At 33.9% G+C, this 17574-nt stretch overlaps 5 protein-coding genes across 7 annotated transcripts; all 5 read left to right on the top strand.

Annotated features, from left to right (window-relative positions):
• The first annotated feature begins 191 nt into the window (after positions 1–191).
• LOC11405680 (putative F-box/FBD/LRR-repeat protein At1g78760) lies at positions 192–6456 on the top strand. 3 transcript variants are annotated; one of them, XR_005645738.1, is made up of 8 exons: positions 192–349; positions 550–905; positions 3612–4245; positions 4371–4679; positions 4799–5005; positions 5309–5543; positions 5906–5989; positions 6074–6454. XR_005645738.1 is itself a non-coding variant. In XM_024780720.2 (6 exons), exons 2-6 carry the CDS (start codon positions 553–555, stop codon positions 5387–5389), a joined length of 1584 nt encoding a protein of 527 aa, XP_024636488.2. In that variant the 5' UTR covers positions 192–349; positions 550–552; the 3' UTR covers positions 5390–5796. The 3 variants fall into 3 exon arrangements, 1 of the variants encoding a protein (XP_024636488.2); XR_005645737.1 differs by having other exon boundaries at positions 5906–6456; XM_024780720.2 differs by lacking the exons at positions 5906–5989; positions 6074–6454 and having other exon boundaries at positions 5309–5796.
• LOC120580120 (uncharacterized) lies at positions 1201–3036 on the top strand. Its single transcript, XM_039833221.1, has 2 exons — positions 1201–1331; positions 2473–3036. Exon 2 carries the CDS (start codon positions 2473–2475, stop codon positions 2995–2997), a length of 525 nt encoding a protein of 174 aa, XP_039689155.1. The 5' UTR covers positions 1201–1331; the 3' UTR covers positions 2998–3036.
• Positions 6457–10874: 4418 nt separating the features above from the next.
• Positions 10875–11303, top strand: LOC112420912 (uncharacterized). Its single transcript, XM_024780719.1, has one exon. It carries the CDS (start codon positions 10875–10877, stop codon positions 11301–11303), a length of 429 nt encoding a protein of 142 aa, XP_024636487.1.
• A 1507-nt stretch (positions 11304–12810) lies between these two features.
• Positions 12811–14088, top strand: LOC112420911 (putative FBD-associated F-box protein At5g22720). The gene is made up of 3 exons (XM_024780718.1): positions 12811–13182; positions 13323–13517; positions 13864–14088. The coding sequence occupies exons 1-3, from the start codon at positions 12811–12813 to the stop codon at positions 14086–14088; spliced, it is 792 nt and encodes a 263-aa protein (XP_024636486.1).
• A 1666-nt stretch (positions 14089–15754) lies between these two features.
• Positions 15755–16823, top strand: LOC112420910 (uncharacterized). Its single transcript, XM_024780717.1, has 2 exons — positions 15755–16252; positions 16365–16823. Exons 1-2 carry the CDS (start codon positions 15755–15757, stop codon positions 16821–16823), a joined length of 957 nt encoding a protein of 318 aa, XP_024636485.1.
• Positions 16824–17574: the final 751 nt, after the last annotated feature.

Here is a 17574-nt window from a genome sequence, read left to right as displayed (position 1 = left end):
GTTGAAGGAAAATTTTAGAATGACTAAAATGAAAAATTGGTATATTTATAGGGACCAAAAACATATTTAACTATTGAATAAATCTAAAAAATAAAGTTTTGTTTTGAACATTGACCGGTGATGTTATTAACTTTGGATTTTTCAATATTTTGTTTTAAACACAAATTTTGGCACAAATATGACATGGGTGACATTTTCTTAATTCCCATTAAAGCTTAAGGACAAAATTGAAATTTCAACATCCGCCCCTCTCTTTTTTCCCGTTTCACTATTCTCTCTCTTCTCCCTCACACCACTTGTGAGCGGTCCTCCAATCCATCAGAGAACTCACAACTCTACGACGAGTGAGGTATTTTACATTCATCAGCTGAATTTCATTTTTATATATTACTATTCTGCTGTAACTTCTATAAACTTTCTGGTTTATTTTATATTCCCCAAATTATTATCCTGACTAAGAATTCAAGATACTTTTAGGTTTTTCTTTTCCCCAATCTTTTGTTTCCATTTCCAATCGAACACTATCCAGTTTTTTTTTTTTTTTTACAGGAAATGAGGCGCGAATTTATTACAGCAGAAGAAAACATCATTTTGGAAAGGACGAAAAAGAGAAGGCAGTATGCAAATGAAGTAATTGAAGACAGGCTGAGTGACTTACCTGACGGTGTTATCCTTCAAATTTTGTCATTATTGGATACAAAACAGGTTGTGAGAACTTGTGTTTTGTCAAAGAGATGGGAACATCTCTGGAAACGTATTTCAACCCTTATATTGCATTCTTCTAGATTTTCCTATGTTAAGCAATTTACAACATTTGTGTCTAAGATTTTGACTCTTCGTGATAGCTCAACTGCATTGCGCGTTCTTGATGTTGACCGTAATGGTAATTTTGAACCTCGACTCCTTAAGGGTCCGTTTGGTTCGAGAGTTTTGGAGGGGAGGGGAGGGGAGGGAAGGGGAGGGGAGATTTTTAATTTGAAGTGTTTGGTTCAATTTTTAGAAGGGAAGGGAAGGGGAGGGGAGGGGAGCAAATCTCTTTAAAATTTTATTGCATTGCCATAATTATCCTTAAATTAATTTCAAATCTCAATATTAACCTTGTAACAACTTTTATTATTATTAGATTATATTATTTTTGTAACAATCTTATTATTATTATTAGGTTATCTTATTCTTGTAACAATTATTATTATTATTATTTTGTTATATTTTCCTTGTAACAATTTTTATTATTATATAATCTACCACTCTTATTTGTTAGATGTACAAACCGCTCTTACTACTACTTTGTTGTTGTCAACGACTGCTTGAGGCTTCCTCCAAAGTGAATTGTGAGTAATTTCATCATCTCATTGTCTATATCGTAGTATTATTAATTACATCGTTATTGATTCGCTACTTTATTATCCTTGTTTAATCGTTATCGTTGTTGGAACTTTATTGTTTAAATTGTTGCTTTATCCTTACGGTGGCTTGTTTGTTTCATAGTGTGTTTTTTCTTATGGTATTGATCCATTCATTTGAGAGTATTGTTTTTTTTTCACTTTTAAAATCGTTGAAGTCTTTTTTTTTTTTTTTGATGAAATCGTTGAAGTTTTATTATTATTATTATTATTTTATTTTAATTCAGCTTATTATACTTGTTGTTGCTTGTTTTTTTTTTCACAATTAATTCACCTATCCATGTCTTGTTGTGTAAAATCTTGACCATAATTTTTTTTCACTACACAACCTTACTATTATCGGATTAGCTGAATATAACTCGTAATCATTGAATCAAATTGAAAATGAAATTCACTAAAAACGCACATAGTTTTAAAAAAATAAAATAATTTACCATGAGAACAGAAATATACAAATAAAATTTTGCATAAAATAGCTACAGCCTACAGGCAAACGAACAGTAAAAACTCAGGACATGTTTACATTTCACATGTTCCCACTTAAAACCTCTCTCAAGCATGCAGGCCATTTATTTTATTTTTTAAAAGGCTGATGCTGGCTATTGAACTTGTTCCTGTTGGCACACTACATTATCCATCCTCAAAGCTGTGCATTATTTTTATTGATACTTATTGTTGTTGGAGTATCAGATACAACTTATATAAAATGCAAATCTTCACTTCTAGCTAAAATAGGATAATCACAACCTAGTAGTGTTTTTTTTCACTGTTAATTCACCGATCCTACATGTCTTGTTGTGTAAAATCTTGGCTTTATTTTTCTGTACATTAATCTATATGCTTTGTTTCATTTTTTTTATCTTCCATATATCTATACATTAATCATGATTTTTTTTTTCTTTTTTACGTTCTGCTTTTCTTTCTATATGCTTTGTTTCATTTTTTTTTCTTCCATATATTGATCATGGCCTCGTTTATATATAAATATGTTTGTTGTAGTTTATTACATGTCTATATATAATTGTAGTATAAGAGTTATATAATCTAGAAATTAATTTTATGCGATTAGATGGATCATCAAGATCAGGAAATTGCTATCAATAGATGGTTTGATTTGCGCCGAAGAGCTATAGCTCAGCTTATGTGTGCTATCAATAGATGGTTTGATTTGGAGAGCTTTAATGCTCCTGATTATGACTTTACTTTACCTGAAACACAATCATATGATCCTTCAACCATGGCAAGTGGTGGAAAAAGGAAGAGATTGAAAGTGGCTAAGAATAAAGAGACATACAATGATATTATTGAACTTAAAGAGTCAATGAAAGTGGTTGCAGAGGCACTCAGAGAAGGAAATGCTGCAATACGGGAAGGAAATGAAATAACGAGAGAACGTCATAAACACGAGTTGCCTCCAATTTCAGGAGAAGAGACTTGGAATTTATTAGAGGAGTGTGGATGTGACCCAAATTCATTGCCTAAGATATATCGTGTTGTCATGAAAGATGTAGACATACTTAGAATGATTATTCAGTGTCCACCCAAAGCACGCAAAACAGTCATAATGGAAACTGTCTTTGGTTCTTCTGATTAATCATACTATGATGGTGTTATGATGTTTATGAGTTTTTTTAGGGAGACTGTTTTGTTATGATGTTTATCATTATTTTTTTTAAGGAGAAATAGTTAACAGTAGTCATAGTCACTTTCATGTGTCTTATTTGTTCATATGCAACAAATTTCATTTATCTTACAATTGTTAATTAATAAGCACTATCCATGATTTTGAAAATTCTTATGTCATATATTTAAGAGCTATGCTATTTTTTACGAAAGTAATTGGAAAAAAATGCAAGGATTACAAAGAATTGCTCTTATAAAAAAAATATTACAAAGAATTGCTCCGATAAAAAAAGCCAAAAAAAAAAAAACAATATGATGCTTGGAGCAAAATACATGAGCCAGTTTAAGATAAAATAGCGGTTTAGATGTGTGCTTGTCTTTGTCAGTTTCTGAAATCGTAAAAACAAACAGTTTCTTTTATTTAATTAAGTTTAAGGGTAAAACGGTAAAATATTGTTAAAATCCCTCCCCTCCCCTTGTGAACCAAACACACTTTTAATTAAAAATATCTCCCCTCCACTCCCCTCCGTAAAAATCCCTCCCCTCCCCTCCCCTCCCCTCCTAATTCTCGAACCAAACGGACCCTAAAAGGATTTTAAACTACATTTCCTCCCATAGTACCCACCTCCAGGAATTAGCTATCTCAGTCCGTGGTGATACTTCTCTCATTTTGAACTGCTTTTCTTCTTGTCGGGCTCTTACATCTCTTAAGCTTTCAATTTACCCTAGAGATGGTTATACGGAAACATTATTTCCAAATTCGTTGAATTTGCCTTTATTGACCAGCTTAGATATAACAAATTTCGCCTTCTGCGGTGGTGAAAGCGGTTGTGCTGAGCCCTTTTCCGTCTTTACCATGTTGAATAGTTTGGCCCTTAGTAGTTGTAAGGTAAAGGATGCTCAAATCCTCACCATATCAAGTGATACACTTGCCAATTTAGCTATACATAGTCCTTTTGAAGAGATTAATGTGGATATACATGATAATTCGTCCAACATGCCCAAAATTGAGCTATCTACCCCAAGTCTCTATACATTTACATACTATGGTAGTCTTATTCAGGAAATATGTGGGAGCGGACTTTCTTCTGTTAAACAAGTACACATCGATGATTCACGAGAATTTTCAGCTTCGGTGAGGCATGGTTTGCTTGTATTCAACTGGCTGCTAGACTTTGCCAATGTAGAGTCATTAGCACTCTCTTCAACTACTCTTCAGGTCCCTTCTCATGTTTTCAGCCTTTATTATTACTTTCTTAAGATGCTACTTTTTTTAAAATTTATAATTTGTTAAAATTCAATTGACTTGCATAAGACTGATCTTAATTTACCCTTATTGCTTAGATTCTCTCCTTAGTTCCTGATTTATTGGAGGTTAAGCTCCCTTCGTTATGTAACTTGAAGTCATTGGAAGTAGAATTGGTACCATTTATTCACCGCGATGGATTTTTATTCCGATCAATCGAAGCTGCCATGTTAAAGAAAGCTGCTGCCAAGTCTCGTAAAGAAGTTGCTAAGTTAAGAAAGGCATTCAAAGCACGTTTGGAACCACGTGCCATACCTGACGGTATGGTTGACTTCTTGCGACAAAACTCGCCATCAGCGGAAGTTAACATCACCACAGATTTCTCGCATGTTTTAAATCCTAAGCAGGTAGGTATTTAAAAATCTTAAGGGAGCTGTGTGTGGTAATTTTTTTGAGAATCTGAGTTTAGTATATTTGAAATCAAACAAACCATATGAAGAGTTTGTGATTGGCTGTTACTAAACAGGTTGCAGAATCTATAAAGGGTGCGAAGATCATCAGCTATCGTTCGCGATTTTCCAAACGGCTCAGTCCTGTCCCCTTCCATGCCGCACCTGCTTCTGGTACTGAATATGATTCTGCCACTGCTCTTGCTTCTGTCTCCGTGACTGCTCCTGACGCGGTGCCTGCCTCTGCTGCACCTCCCAATCTTCATCTCTGCCGCGATGAAAAGGTAACACTCCTCACATTCATTTTTATGAATCCTCTTTGAGTTTCTTTACTAAATTTTTGTGAATATTTCCTTTTTTGTGATACTTCAGAATGAGACATCATAATAGATAATTGTAGGAACCCTTGTCCGCAATTTACTCAAGTAGAAATTGTTGAAGAATGGCGACAGTGCCATCTATAATAAAATCAGTTTTGAATCTTTCATATTCAGTTGTTATTCATTTGCTTTTTTATATCTGTTGTAAACTTTTTTCATGATTGTTTTTGCGGTGACAATTGATAGTGATACCTTTTCTGCCTTTAGGATGATAAATCATCAAATGAAGATGAGGTGGAGAAGCGCCAACCTAACACCGACTCACCACTTCTAGATAATGGCCAGTGAAGAGTTCTCATATTGCCTTTCTTGTTACAATGCCTCCTTTGTGAACCTTTCTTTTAAGATATCAGATCTGCAAATATCAGCTTGGATGACTTTACTGAAACCTGTTGTTTGATTTGACAAGTGTTTGGTCTATCACATGAGTTCTTCATTTGAGGTCCATGAGTTCATCTAGTTGGTAGTCTCCAATTTTAAAGCGAAATTGTAATATACTGCACTTCTTTTGGGAGTATGTCTCAGATACCGAGTTGCAATGTACAAATCATGTACACTGCAAATTGTATGTATAATGGGTCTTTTGTTTTCGGGGGCCTTCACGAATCATTTAGGTGCTACTGGACCCTGTTTGTGTTTTATCGATGACTTTTGGTTTTGTGCTATAAATTTGTGTTATGATCGTGCTATTTCAAGCTTTTCTTTTATATAAACATTATGTTTATTCTCATTTTGTTGATACTACTTTGTTTCTAACATATAGTACTGTTTATAATTGATCATGTGTTTCAATTTGTCTAATAGTCACTACTTGAAGAGAACAACCGTTGATGAAAAGTCGGAAGTAAAGTCAACTGGAAATTTTCTAAGAAACTAAAGATTTAAGTGGTTTGTGTTCACATATTGGTATTTGGGTTCCAAATATTTCTGTTCTGGAAAATTCACATGTGATTTTGTTTCTGATGAATTTAGTAGCCCGAAATTGCATATTCATCTAAAGCTACTGAGTTACTGGTACAGAAAAAGTGCATGTTGCCCATGTTAGGAACAGTATCAATGCTTCAATTGGCTGTGAGTTTGATAGGAATATATCCTAGTATGTAAGATAGCTAATAAATCAAATCTAGTTGTATAAAAAGACTCTTGCTCTTGTCAGGAGCACTATTAGTGAACCAACAATGGCTTGGTGTGATCGCATGGTAGTTGCATCCTCTTGTTAGAAAGACCCATTTTGAGAGGGCTTCCTAATGATGGCGGTGCTTGAATAGTTAGTCATAGAACAACTTATTATACAACTCCTATTTTTCTCTATCACCACAGAATAATTCTATTTCCTTGCTAGAGATTTTCTGGTCTTTCATTTTTGGGGTTCTGTTTTTGACTTCTGAACAGTTCAGCAAAAAAAGGAACCTACTCAATTTTTTTATAGGTTCCTTGGTTGCAATATAGATGAAAGTGAATTATTCGTCCTTGTGATTTAATAAGTGTTCTATGTAGTTTATAATATACTCTCTCCGTCCTACAATAGATGACTTATTTGAAAATATGCACTATTGATCTAACATATTTACCTTATTTTTCTACTAATATATAAAGATAAATAATATCATATAAGATGACGTTGAATTCGTTTGGATGAATATATTCAAAATATCAAATTTTTATAATTTTTTCTAAGAGATTAACAAAGTTATTTAAGATTAAAATTGTGCATTGGTATGTGTGACAATGTCGACTGTGTCATTTAATATATGACGGAAGGAGTATAGCACATACATTATTTATTGAATAAATCTAAAAATTAGTTTTTTGTTTAGAATAGTAACAGGAGTCCTCGTGAGTTTAACTCAGTTGGTATAGACAATGCATAAAATATACAAGGTCAGGGGTTCGAACCCCGGCCATCACAAAAAAAAAAAAAAAAAAAAAAAGTAATGGGAATGTGTATTAACTTTGAATTTTTCAATTACTAGTATATTTACTCGGCGTTGCCTGAGTTAGACATATTGAAGAATATAAAAAAAAAATTATATGTATGATATCCGCAAATAAAATTTATCACGGATTGGTATAGGATGAATATCTTAATAAATACATACAAATATAACAAAATATACCATATTATAAATACTCGTAAATTTATAGATGTACATACAAATAAAATTAATTGGATTTAGTAAAAGTATTAAGACATATAGAATAGAATATAATTAACTTTTATGAATTTGTGTTATTTTGTTAAGATATTTCTGATACATAATCAATGAAAAAATTAAATAATATTTAATAGATAACAGAAATAACATTGTGAAATCTATAAAGGGCGCGAAGATCATCAGCTATCGTTCGCGATTTGCTGAACGGCTCAGGCCTGCCCCCTTCTATGCCGCACCTGCTTCTGTTGCTGAATATGATTCTGCCGCTGCTCTTGCTTCTGCCTCCGTGAATGCTTCTGCTGCTGTGCCTGCCCCTGCTGCACCTCCTAATCTTCATCTCTGCCGCGCTGAAAAGGTAACTCCTCACATGCATTTTTATTTGAGTTTCTTTACTGAATTTTTGTGGATATTTCCTTTTTTGTGATACTTCAGAATGAGACATCATAACAGATAATTGTTGGAACCTTGTCTGCAATTTACTCAAGTTGAAATTGTTGAAGAATGGCGACAGAGCCATCTATATAATAAAATCAGTTTTGAATCTTTCATATCCAGTTGTTGTTCATTTGCTTTTTTATATCTGTTGTAAACTTTTTTCATATGATTGTTTTTGCAGTGACAGTTGACAGTGTTACTTTTTCTGCCTTTAGTAAATCATCAAATAAAGATGAGGTCGAGAAGCGCCAACCTAACACCTACTCTCCACTTCTAGATAATGGCCAGTGAAGAGTTCTCATATTGACTCGTCAATGCCTCCTTTGTGAACCTTTATTTTAAGATATCAGATCTGCAAATATTAGTTTGGATGACTTTACTGAAACCTATTTTTTGATTTGACAAGCATTTGGTCTATTACATAGTTCTTCATTTGTGGTCTATGAGTTCATCTAGTTGAAGCGAAATTGTAATATACTGCACTTCTTTTGGGAGTATGTCTCGGATACCGAATTGCAATGTACAAATCCTGTACACTACAAATTGTATGTATAATGTGTCTTTTGTTTTCGGGAGCCTTCACGAATCATTTAGGTGCTACTGGACCCTGTTTGTGTTTTGTCGATGACTTGGTTTTGTGCTATAAATTTGTTTTATGATCCTGCTATTTCAAGCTTTTCTTTTATATAAACATTGTGTTTATTCTCATTTTGTTGATACTACTTTATTTCTAACATATAGTAATGTTTATAGTTGATCATGTGTTTTTTAATACAGTGAAATGTCCAAAACATCGTATAATTTGGGATGGGCGGAGTACCATTTGTCTTTATATATAATAGTAGAAAAACGATCAAAGCATGTTGGGTGAGTAGTGGACATAATCAAATTAGGCTATTTATTTTGAAACGGATGGAGCGCATCTCAAACTATACATTCTAATTGATAATAATTTCATGACTCATAATTCAATGTATTTCACAATCCAACTTAGGTTATTCAGAATAATTTATCCTTGGTGGAGCTCATTAACCACTTGAGTTCAATTGTTTGATTATCATTTAGGTTTTTATGTATGAGAAAATAGTTAAGTTAATCAGTAACATATTAATATAAGATACTTAATTTACAAATTTTATCAATTTCAAAGACTCCTAAATATATTTACATAATTTAGGAAGTGAGTTGGAGAGAATGTCATAATCTAGGATTAAATTGATTTTCAATCCTTTGAGGTAATATTTTTTTTCTTTGAGGGGAGGTAATCTTATTTTTTTTATGAGTAATTACCGTTTTTTTTTTATTTCGCTAATGTGTATAAATTACAAATAATATCTATATCTATATTATATATAAAGAAAATAGTCTCTTTCGACTCTTTTAGGCTGGTTTTTTTCTCTTTACCAAATTATCTTCGACTTTAAATACAAATAGCATGTATAACAGATATATAAAAGTAAATTCAAATATTAAAAAAAGTGTAACAAATTCAATCTTTATTGTCCATGATTTATCAATTTTTTTCTTCTAATCCTTTATTCTTTAAAAAAGATAATTGATGGGAGTGAATTCAAAATAAATAAAAAATGTAACACACTATGAATATATCTCCAGTTTTTTTTCTTTTTTTATGCTTTAACAACCCAATATTCCTCCAAAGTCATCTATTCTTTTTATAGATAGCATAGATAAATGGAAAAGCAAAATAATCATATTGTTTAAAATTTTAAAAGTGCATCCCCTTAAAAAAAAATGTCCTCTCAAACAAAACAAAAAAAGGACAAAAATAGAAAAATCTAAAGTTGGCACAATTTCCCAAGTCAAATTTTGTTTTCCCTCGCAAGTCGCAATGGATTAAATAAAACGAATCGGAAAAAGCATTACATATTCCCATTTCCATCCATTATTTTGTGAGTCGTTTCAGTTGCCGCAACGTTCCAACTTTCAACTCATCGGATAACTCACAACTCGATGAAGACATCGAGGTATGAGAGTTCAATACTCCCTCTGTTCCTCTTTTAGAGAAATTTTTTGTTCCTATTTAACTGTTACTTTCAAAGTTCAATGCAACATTAAATGTTGATTTATTAATATTATTCTTAGTTATTTATTGCGGAGAGAGAAATATATGAAATGAGATGTTAGATAAACAATGTCATTATAGTAAAAGCATAACTTATTGCATTAAAAATAAAAACAATTATTGATTGTCTTGATTTGTGTAAAATGTCAAAAAATGACAATTAAGAAGGAACGGAGGTAGTATTATGCAATCAACACAACTTTGTTTTCTTATTGTTCGAGATATACAAAATCGTTGGAATGGATTGGACGTACCAGATTGATTCTCACGAAGAAAGCCTTATTCTAGAAAAGTTGAAGAGAAGAAAGCAAAGTGAGAATAATGAAGTAACTGATGAATGAAAGTGAAGACAGGCTAAGACCATGTCCAATGGTTGTGTTGAATGGGACTTTCAACATGTGATGAAGCTTTAATGGCATGTTGAATGGTGTTGAGAGATGACATGGAGGAGGGAAGTGTTGAACACATTCAACATTGTTTAACCGGCTACCACAGGGACACGCGGAAGCCAACAGTTGGCCAAGCATGGCGCGTGCGCAACACGCGCCGACAGGCGCGAGTGAGCTGCAGGAGAGGCGGAGAGAGAAGATTGATTGTTTGTGGATAATGGATGACACGTGGCTGATTGTGATTGGCTGTCTGGATTTTTATCATCTTAATAATTTCTACTCAATCATTTCACTCGAATATATTTTTTATTTTTTTTTTACTAAAATTCATAATTTTTTTTCTCTATAAATAGAGATTTGGTTCATTTGATTTGGACACAGAAAAAAAAATCAAGTTTTTCACTATCTTCATCTTATTATTATCTTTCTATTAGCAAACTAAGTGAAGTTTTAATCTTATTTTTAGTGAAATGGATCGCAATAATAACCATTTCAACACCCAAAATTATTCTAATTACTCATTTAACTACGAAAATCCAAACAATTATCCAAATCCAAATCAATTTTTCAACCAACGTCCTCAAAACATAACTAATTTTGGTTTTACACCAAATTTCAACCAGTCATCCTCTGTTCCAAACTTTCATGCATATTATGGATCTATGATGAGATATTCATCTCAAACACCCCTGTTTAATGGTTATATGTCAATGGAGAATGAAAATTTTCCCAGTGTTGGTGCATCTCAATATCCTGAATTTTCAACACAAATAACTCCTGATGGAATGGCAGTTGCTAATGAAGTAACTCAAAATCTAGAAGATTCAACTCCTAAGAGTAAGAAAAGTAAGGAACCAACATGGAACACTCAACAAAATTTGGTGTTAATTAGTGCATGGATTAAATATGGAACAAGCAGTGTTGTCGGAAGAAACCAGAGAGGAAAAACATATTGGGGTAAAATTGCTGAGTATTGTAATGAGTGTTGCTCATTTGATTCTCCCCGGGATCTAGTTGCATGCAGAAACCGTTTTAATTATATGAGCAAAGTAATAAATAAATGGATTGGTGCTTATGAAAGCGTTAAGCGTTTGCAAGGAAGCGGATCAGAAGATGATGTTTTGGCAAAAGCGCAATAATTATTTGCATGTGGGAAGAATATTCAATTTAATTTAAAGGAAGAATGACACACTCTCCGTGATCAACCACGTTATGGTAGTCAAATGGGAGGAAATGTTGGGTCAGGAAATAGTGGATCTAAGATATCTCACGAGGACTCTGTAGGATCTAGTGCTCGTCCAATGGGTAAGGAGGCAGCTAAAAAAAAAAGGTAAAAAGAAAAGCAAGGACGCTTCCTTGGAGGAGGTGGAAAAGGAGTGGATTGAATTCAAAGAAATCAAGGTGCAAGAGATTGAACAATTGAAAGAGTACACCTTGGTGCAAAAGGAGAAAAACAGATTGAAGAAAATGAAACTGTATGTAAAGTTAAGTTCCGAAGAGCATCTCAATGACCGAAAAAATAGCTGTTAGAAAACTTGGAGCGTGAGCTGTTTGAAAATTAATTTCAATCAAATATTTGTTTGTATTTGGTCAAAATTGTCAGTGTTGTCTAGTCCTCAGTGATAGTCCCTAGTGTTGTCTAGTCCCCTGTGACTTATTTCACATAATTATTTCACATACTTGAAGCAGTTGCATCTCATGATCTATGGATTTGGCATGCCTTTTTTGGATGTCCGGGAACGTTGAACGATATAAACGTTCTAGATCGGTCACCAGTGTTTGATGATGTGGAATAGGGAAAGGCTCCAAGGGTGAATTACTTTTTGAATCAACGTCCCTATAATATGACATACTATCTAGCTGATGGTATCTACCCTTCTTATCCAACTTTTGTCAAATCAATTAGACTTCCTCAAAGTGAACCCGATAAGTTATTTCCAAAACATCATGAGTGATGTCGGAAGGACATCGAACGTGCTTTTGGAGTGCTTCAAGCTCGATTTAAAATCATCCATGAACCAGATCGCTTGTGGAACATAGCCGATTTGGGTATCATCATGAGGTCATGCATCATATTACATAATATGATTGTTGAGGATGAACGAGATACATATGCTCAACGTTGGACCGAATTTGAGCAACCTGGGGGAAATGGATCTAGTACACCGCAACCATACTCGACCGAGTTGCGTGATCCAGATGTTCATCACAAATTGCAAACAGATCTAGTGAAACACATATGGATAAAGTTTGGAATGTACCGTGATTGAAGATGATTTGTATCGTATTAAATAAATTACTTGTGTGTTGTATGCTTAGTTTGTTGTATTGCATTTTAAGTTGTTTGTGTGTCGCGTGCTTAGTTTGTTGTATTGCATTTTAAGTTAAGAAAATAAAAATAAATTATTTTACAATTTTTTTTCTTCCAAAACTACTAAAAAATAAATAGTTAATTGTATTATTTTAATTTAATTATAATCGATAATTTTATGTAATCATAAAAACAAAAATTAAATAAGAATAAGAAATAAAAAGTGGTGGAGTAGAGTGTTGAATGAAAAATCATCGGAGAGTGTAAAAGTTGAATGAGTATTGATTAAGAGAGAGAAAATGATGTGGAGTGTGAATTGAAAAAATGAGTGTTGAATGAGTTTAACCATTGAGGATGGTCTAAGTGACTTACCTGATGCTCCTCTTCTTTACATTTTATCATTTTTGTACACCAAACACGCTGTCCGAACTTGCGTGTTGTCCAAGAGATGGAAACATCTCTGGAAACGTAATCCTACCCTTACATTACATTCCTCAAGATTTTCCAATGTGGAGAATTTTGACATATTCGTTTCTAAGATATTGACTCTTCGAGATACCTCAACTGCAATGCAGGCTTTTGATCTTGACCGTCGAGGTGAGATTGAGCCTCAACTTCTTAAAAATGTTTTAGACTATGTTTGCTCCCATAATACCTTCCTCGAGGAATTAGGAATCTCTGTCTGTGGTGATAGTTCTCCCATTCAAGTACTCTTCAGGTACCTTTGCATGTTTTAAGGCTTTAATTTTACTATCTGCTAGAAATTTCTTCTTTTATTTCTTAATTTTGTTTAAAATCAATTGAATTGCATAACTTACCGTAATTTACTCTCATTCCTCATTTTCAGATTCTCTCCTTAGTTCCTAATTTATTGAAGTTTAAGATACCTTCTTTGTGTAACTTGAAGTCACTGGAAATAGAACTGGAATCACTTCAAATGGGATTACCCGACATACTGATGGAGTCCATGTTAAGGAAAGTTGCTCGCCTTCGGCGAAACTTGAAATCTCGTCAGTGTGGGATTGATTTTAAACTTAACCAGGTATTTATTAAAAAAAAAATCAGTATCATTGTAATTATTTAAAAACTTTGCTTGTGATCAGTTGATCAAAACTAACCTATATTATTATTCGTGTAAGATTTTGGATTTCCTATGTGTTTTGCTATATATATGATCTGTGATTTGCTTGTGCCAGTGATAGCAAAATCAAACCTCTTCAGAATTTATTTCGTTATCTCGTATCAACACTAGCATGCAATGGCAGAAATTTAGATTACTTTGGTTGAAAGAGGGAGATGCTAACACTAAGTTCTTCCATAGCATTATGTCCTCTAAGCGGTGAGCAAACTCCATTTTTTCTTTATCTGCTAATGGCACTATTGTTGAGGGCGTTGAAGGAATCCGAGGACTGGTTTTCAATCACTTCTCATCTCATTTTAAATTTGTGGCTGTTGAAAGACCTAGCATTGAGAATCTCAATTTTAATATGCTTAGTTTAGGCCAATGTGGTGAGCTAACCAAACTTTTTTCAGTTGACGAAGTTAAACAAGCTGTTTGGGATTGTGACAGTTTTAAAAGTCCTGGACCAGATGGTTTATATGGGGTTTGTTAAGGATTTTTGGCCGGAGCTCCATGATGATATTATGCACTTCTAATCTGATTTTCATAGGAATGGGAAGTTGTCAAAAGACATCAACAATACTTTTATTGCTTTAATTCCTAAAACCGAGTGCCCGCAGCGCCTGAATGATTTCAGACCAATATCTATGGTTGGAAGTCTTTACAAAATTCTTTCCAAAGTTCTCTTCAATAGATTGTGAAGGGCTATGTCTAGTGTTATTTCAGAAACTCAATCAGCTTTTATTCATGGTAGACAAATTCTTGATGATATTTTCATCGCTAATGAGATTGTGGGAGATGTTAAGCGCCTGAAAAAAGATTTGTTCATTTTCAAGGTTGATTTTGAGAAGGCCTTTGATTCCATTAATTGGTCATACCTTGAAGCTGTCATGAAAAAAATGAATTTTCCTACCTTATGGAGTAAGTGGATTATGGAATGTGTTGATGAGTCATTTATTATCTATTTTAATATGTTATTTAGTTTAGTTTTATTTAGATTTAAGTTTATTTTATATTAATATTATTTCCTTTCTTGAACTATTTTACTACAATTGCATTTTATTATATTTCAGGAACGAATATTGGATGGATTGAGTCTTGGAGCAAAAGAAAGGGATTTGGAGCTGATTCGGTACAAAAATATGAAGATTCGGAGACAAAAATATGTCTCGTGGAATATACTTGGAATATTCTCCAGAACACCTTTTGCTGCTTTTGCTTGGACTCCAAGCTATTCTATTTTGGCGCACAATCTACCGAGGAATATTCTTGGAATATACTTGCTTAGATTTTAAGTCAATTGTGTACTATAAATAGAGTAGCTAGCCATCACAAATATTCATCTTTTCTTGGAATACAATATGTGACAATTGTCTTTCTAATAAAAGTTCATTTTACTTTCTTTGTTATTTACTTTTATGTTTTCTCTCTTCTTCTCCTTGTCTACAATGAACGTCAGTGAGTAGACTTCTCTTGTCTTGGGATTGTTGGATAAGTCTAATGACATAATCCTAATCAAACCATGCTTTAAACCTTAATCTTATGTAACCCTAATTCCTTATCTAAATTCACCGCTTTAACATGGATCAACCATTATCAAACCGTGGAAACGAAAGTGGAGGGTTTGATAATTGTTTATCCATCATCTCAAATATCAATTCATAAAACGAAAGTGGAGCTTTGATATTCGAACAAGTGAATTTAGACAAGGATTGCAAAGTCAGCGAAATAGGATTTGCAATCTTTGAGACATATAGTTTCGATCTTCAAGGGAACTAATAACAATCAAGTCAGCGAAATAGGCTTGGTTGTTAGAGGAACCAAAATCTAATAGTAATCAAGTCAGCGAAATAGGCTTGGTTGCTAGAGGAACAAAAGAGAAACTGTCTTGAGAAATTAGGTCTAACATAAAGTTATAAGTTTAATAGTTTGGTTTGAGAAGGACTTGTCGTTAGGATGAACCAATAATCCCAAGGCTTTTATCTTTTATTTTATTATTTGCTTTCAATTAAAAATACAAACCTTTCTACCTTACAAAATCTTCAGTCTAATCATTATCTAAAGTTAATTGAATTCATAACTCCCTGTCGGAACGATACTCATATTTTACTACTTCGGTAAGACCGTGCACTTGCGGTTTTATCTCATCATGTGTCAGTATGGCCTTAGCTTCTGTTCTTGTTAATGGTAGCCCAACAGATGAATTCAAACTTGAACATGGGTTGAGACAAGGTGACCCTCTTTCACCTTTTCTATTTTTAATAGCAGCTGAAGGGTTAAATGTCATGATGAAGGCTCTTGTAGAGGATGGTCTGTTCTCTAGCTACAAGGTTGGCGCAAATAATCATGTTTTCATCACTCATCTACAATTTGATGATGACACCTTGTTGATTGGGGAGCGAAGCTGGGCCAATATTAGAGCGTTGAAAGCTCTGCTTCTTCTCTTTGAAGTGACATCTGGTCTTAAGGTGAACTTCAACAAAAGTATGTTAGTTGGTGTTAATATTCATGATTCTTGGTTGGCTGAGGCAGCTTCTGTCATTAATTGCAAATTGGGCAGAGTCCCCTTCCTTTATCTGGGGTTGCTTATAGGTGGTGATCCTCAAAAACTAAAATTTTGGCAACCGTTGATTAACCGTTTAGTTCTCCTAAAGTCTGTCTTGTCCTCTCTTCCGATCTACTTTCTTTCCTTCTTCAAAGCTCCCGCATGTATCATTTCTTCCATTGAATCTATATTTAATTGTTTTTTTTTTTGGGGTTTGTGAGGAGGTTAGGAAAATTTCTTGGATTAACTGGGACACTATTTGTTCCAAAAAGGAGGAGGGAGGTTTAGGTGTGCGAAGGATTCAAGAATTTAACTTAGCTTTACTTGGTAAATGGTGTTGGCGGATGCGGGTTGAAAATAGAAGTTTGTGGTATAGAGTTTTATTTGCTAGATACGGTGAGGTAGGAGGTAAAATTGCCGAACATGGGCGGTTTAACTCTGTTTGGTGGAATAATTTGATAAATGTTAAAAATGGGGATGGTGTGGGAGGTGGGAGTTGGTTTGATGATAATGTTGGGCGGGAGGTAGGAGATGGTGCCCAAACTTTATTTTGGTGGGATCCTTGGATTGATGTGTTAGTTATGAAGAATAGTTTCAGTCGCCTTTTTGATCTTGCTACTAATAAATTGGTAACGGTGGCTGAAATGTATTCTTCTGGGTGGGGGGTTGAGGGTGAAGCTTAGTAGTGGCGGCGTCGTTTGTTGGCTTGGGACGAAGAGAAAGTGCAGGAATGTTGTGATTTTTTATCTAATATTGTTTTGCAGCCTAATCATCCTGACAGGTGGATTTGGCACTTGCATGCCTCCAACAGTTATAAAGTTACAAGTGCTTATAATCATATGTTGACATTCACCAGTAACAACTTGGTGGTTACTCAGATGACTGAAATTTGGAACAAGGAAGTGCCTCTGAAAATCAGTCTCTTCGCTTAGCGCTTGTTACGTGATAGATTAACTACAACGGAAAATTTAATCAAAAGACACATTTTACATCCGAATGTTCATTTCTCTTATGATTTTTTTGGCAAACTTTGGTATGACATTTCTCACTGGCTTGGTTACCAATTAGTGTTTCCGGAAAATGTGTTAGACCATTTATATCAATTTGGCACCTTTAGCGGCTTCTCTAACAGCAAACACTCAACTCTTAATCTTATTTGGCTATCTTGTGTGTGGGTGATCTGGCTTGAAAGAAATGCTCGCATATTTCACCAAAAAGAAGCTTCTTTTAATCAATTGTTAGATAAAGTTAAGCTCCAATCATATTGGTGGCTGAAAGCGAACCGACTTAGTTTTGTTTTCTCCTACCATTCATGGTGGTTGAACCCTTTACCTTGCTTAGGAATATTTATGTAACATGGTAACCTTCTATTTTGTTCATGTTTTGGCCATTTGGCACTCTTGTAACTGACTCTTTTAGCTGGGGTTTTGGCAC

The sequence above is a fragment of the Medicago truncatula genome, chromosome 4, assembly GCF_003473485.1.
Source record: "Medicago truncatula cultivar Jemalong A17 chromosome 4, MtrunA17r5.0-ANR, whole genome shotgun sequence".
NCBI classification, from domain to species: Eukaryota; Viridiplantae; Streptophyta; class Magnoliopsida; order Fabales; family Fabaceae; genus Medicago; species Medicago truncatula.
The sequence above is the reverse complement of the archived record's forward strand: the minus strand, read 5'-3'. Positions and strand labels throughout refer to the sequence as shown.

Bases quoted from the DNA above. Each gene is read 5' to 3' on its own strand.
- LOC11405680 (XM_024780720.2), top strand. From the start codon at position 553: ATGAGGCGCGAATTTATTACAGCAGAAGAAAACATCATTTTGGAAAGG. The intron at 4,246-4,370 runs GTCCCTTCTCAT...CTTATTGCTTAG, and splicing joins TCTCTTCAACTACTCTTCAG to ATTCTCTCCTTAGTTCCTGA. The intron at 4,680-4,798 runs GTAGGTATTTAA...GTTACTAAACAG, and splicing joins ATGTTTTAAATCCTAAGCAG to GTTGCAGAATCTATAAAGGG.
- LOC120580120 (XM_039833221.1), top strand. From the start codon at position 2,473: ATGGATCATCAAGATCAGGAAATTGCTATCAATAGATGGTTTGATTTG.
- LOC112420910 (XM_024780717.1), top strand. From the start codon at position 15,755: ATGGCCTTAGCTTCTGTTCTTGTTAATGGTAGCCCAACAGATGAATTC. The intron at 16,253-16,364 runs GTCTTGTCCTCT...GTTTGTGAGGAG, and splicing joins GTTTAGTTCTCCTAAAGTCT to GTTAGGAAAATTTCTTGGAT.
- LOC112420911 (XM_024780718.1), top strand. From the start codon at position 12,811: ATGAGTTTAACCATTGAGGATGGTCTAAGTGACTTACCTGATGCTCCT. The intron at 13,183-13,322 runs GTACTCTTCAGG...CCTCATTTTCAG, and splicing joins GTGATAGTTCTCCCATTCAA to ATTCTCTCCTTAGTTCCTAA. The intron at 13,518-13,863 runs GTATTTATTAAA...ACTATTGTTGAG, and splicing joins TTGATTTTAAACTTAACCAG to GGCGTTGAAGGAATCCGAGG.
- LOC112420912 (XM_024780719.1), top strand. From the start codon at position 10,875: ATGGAGAATGAAAATTTTCCCAGTGTTGGTGCATCTCAATATCCTGAA.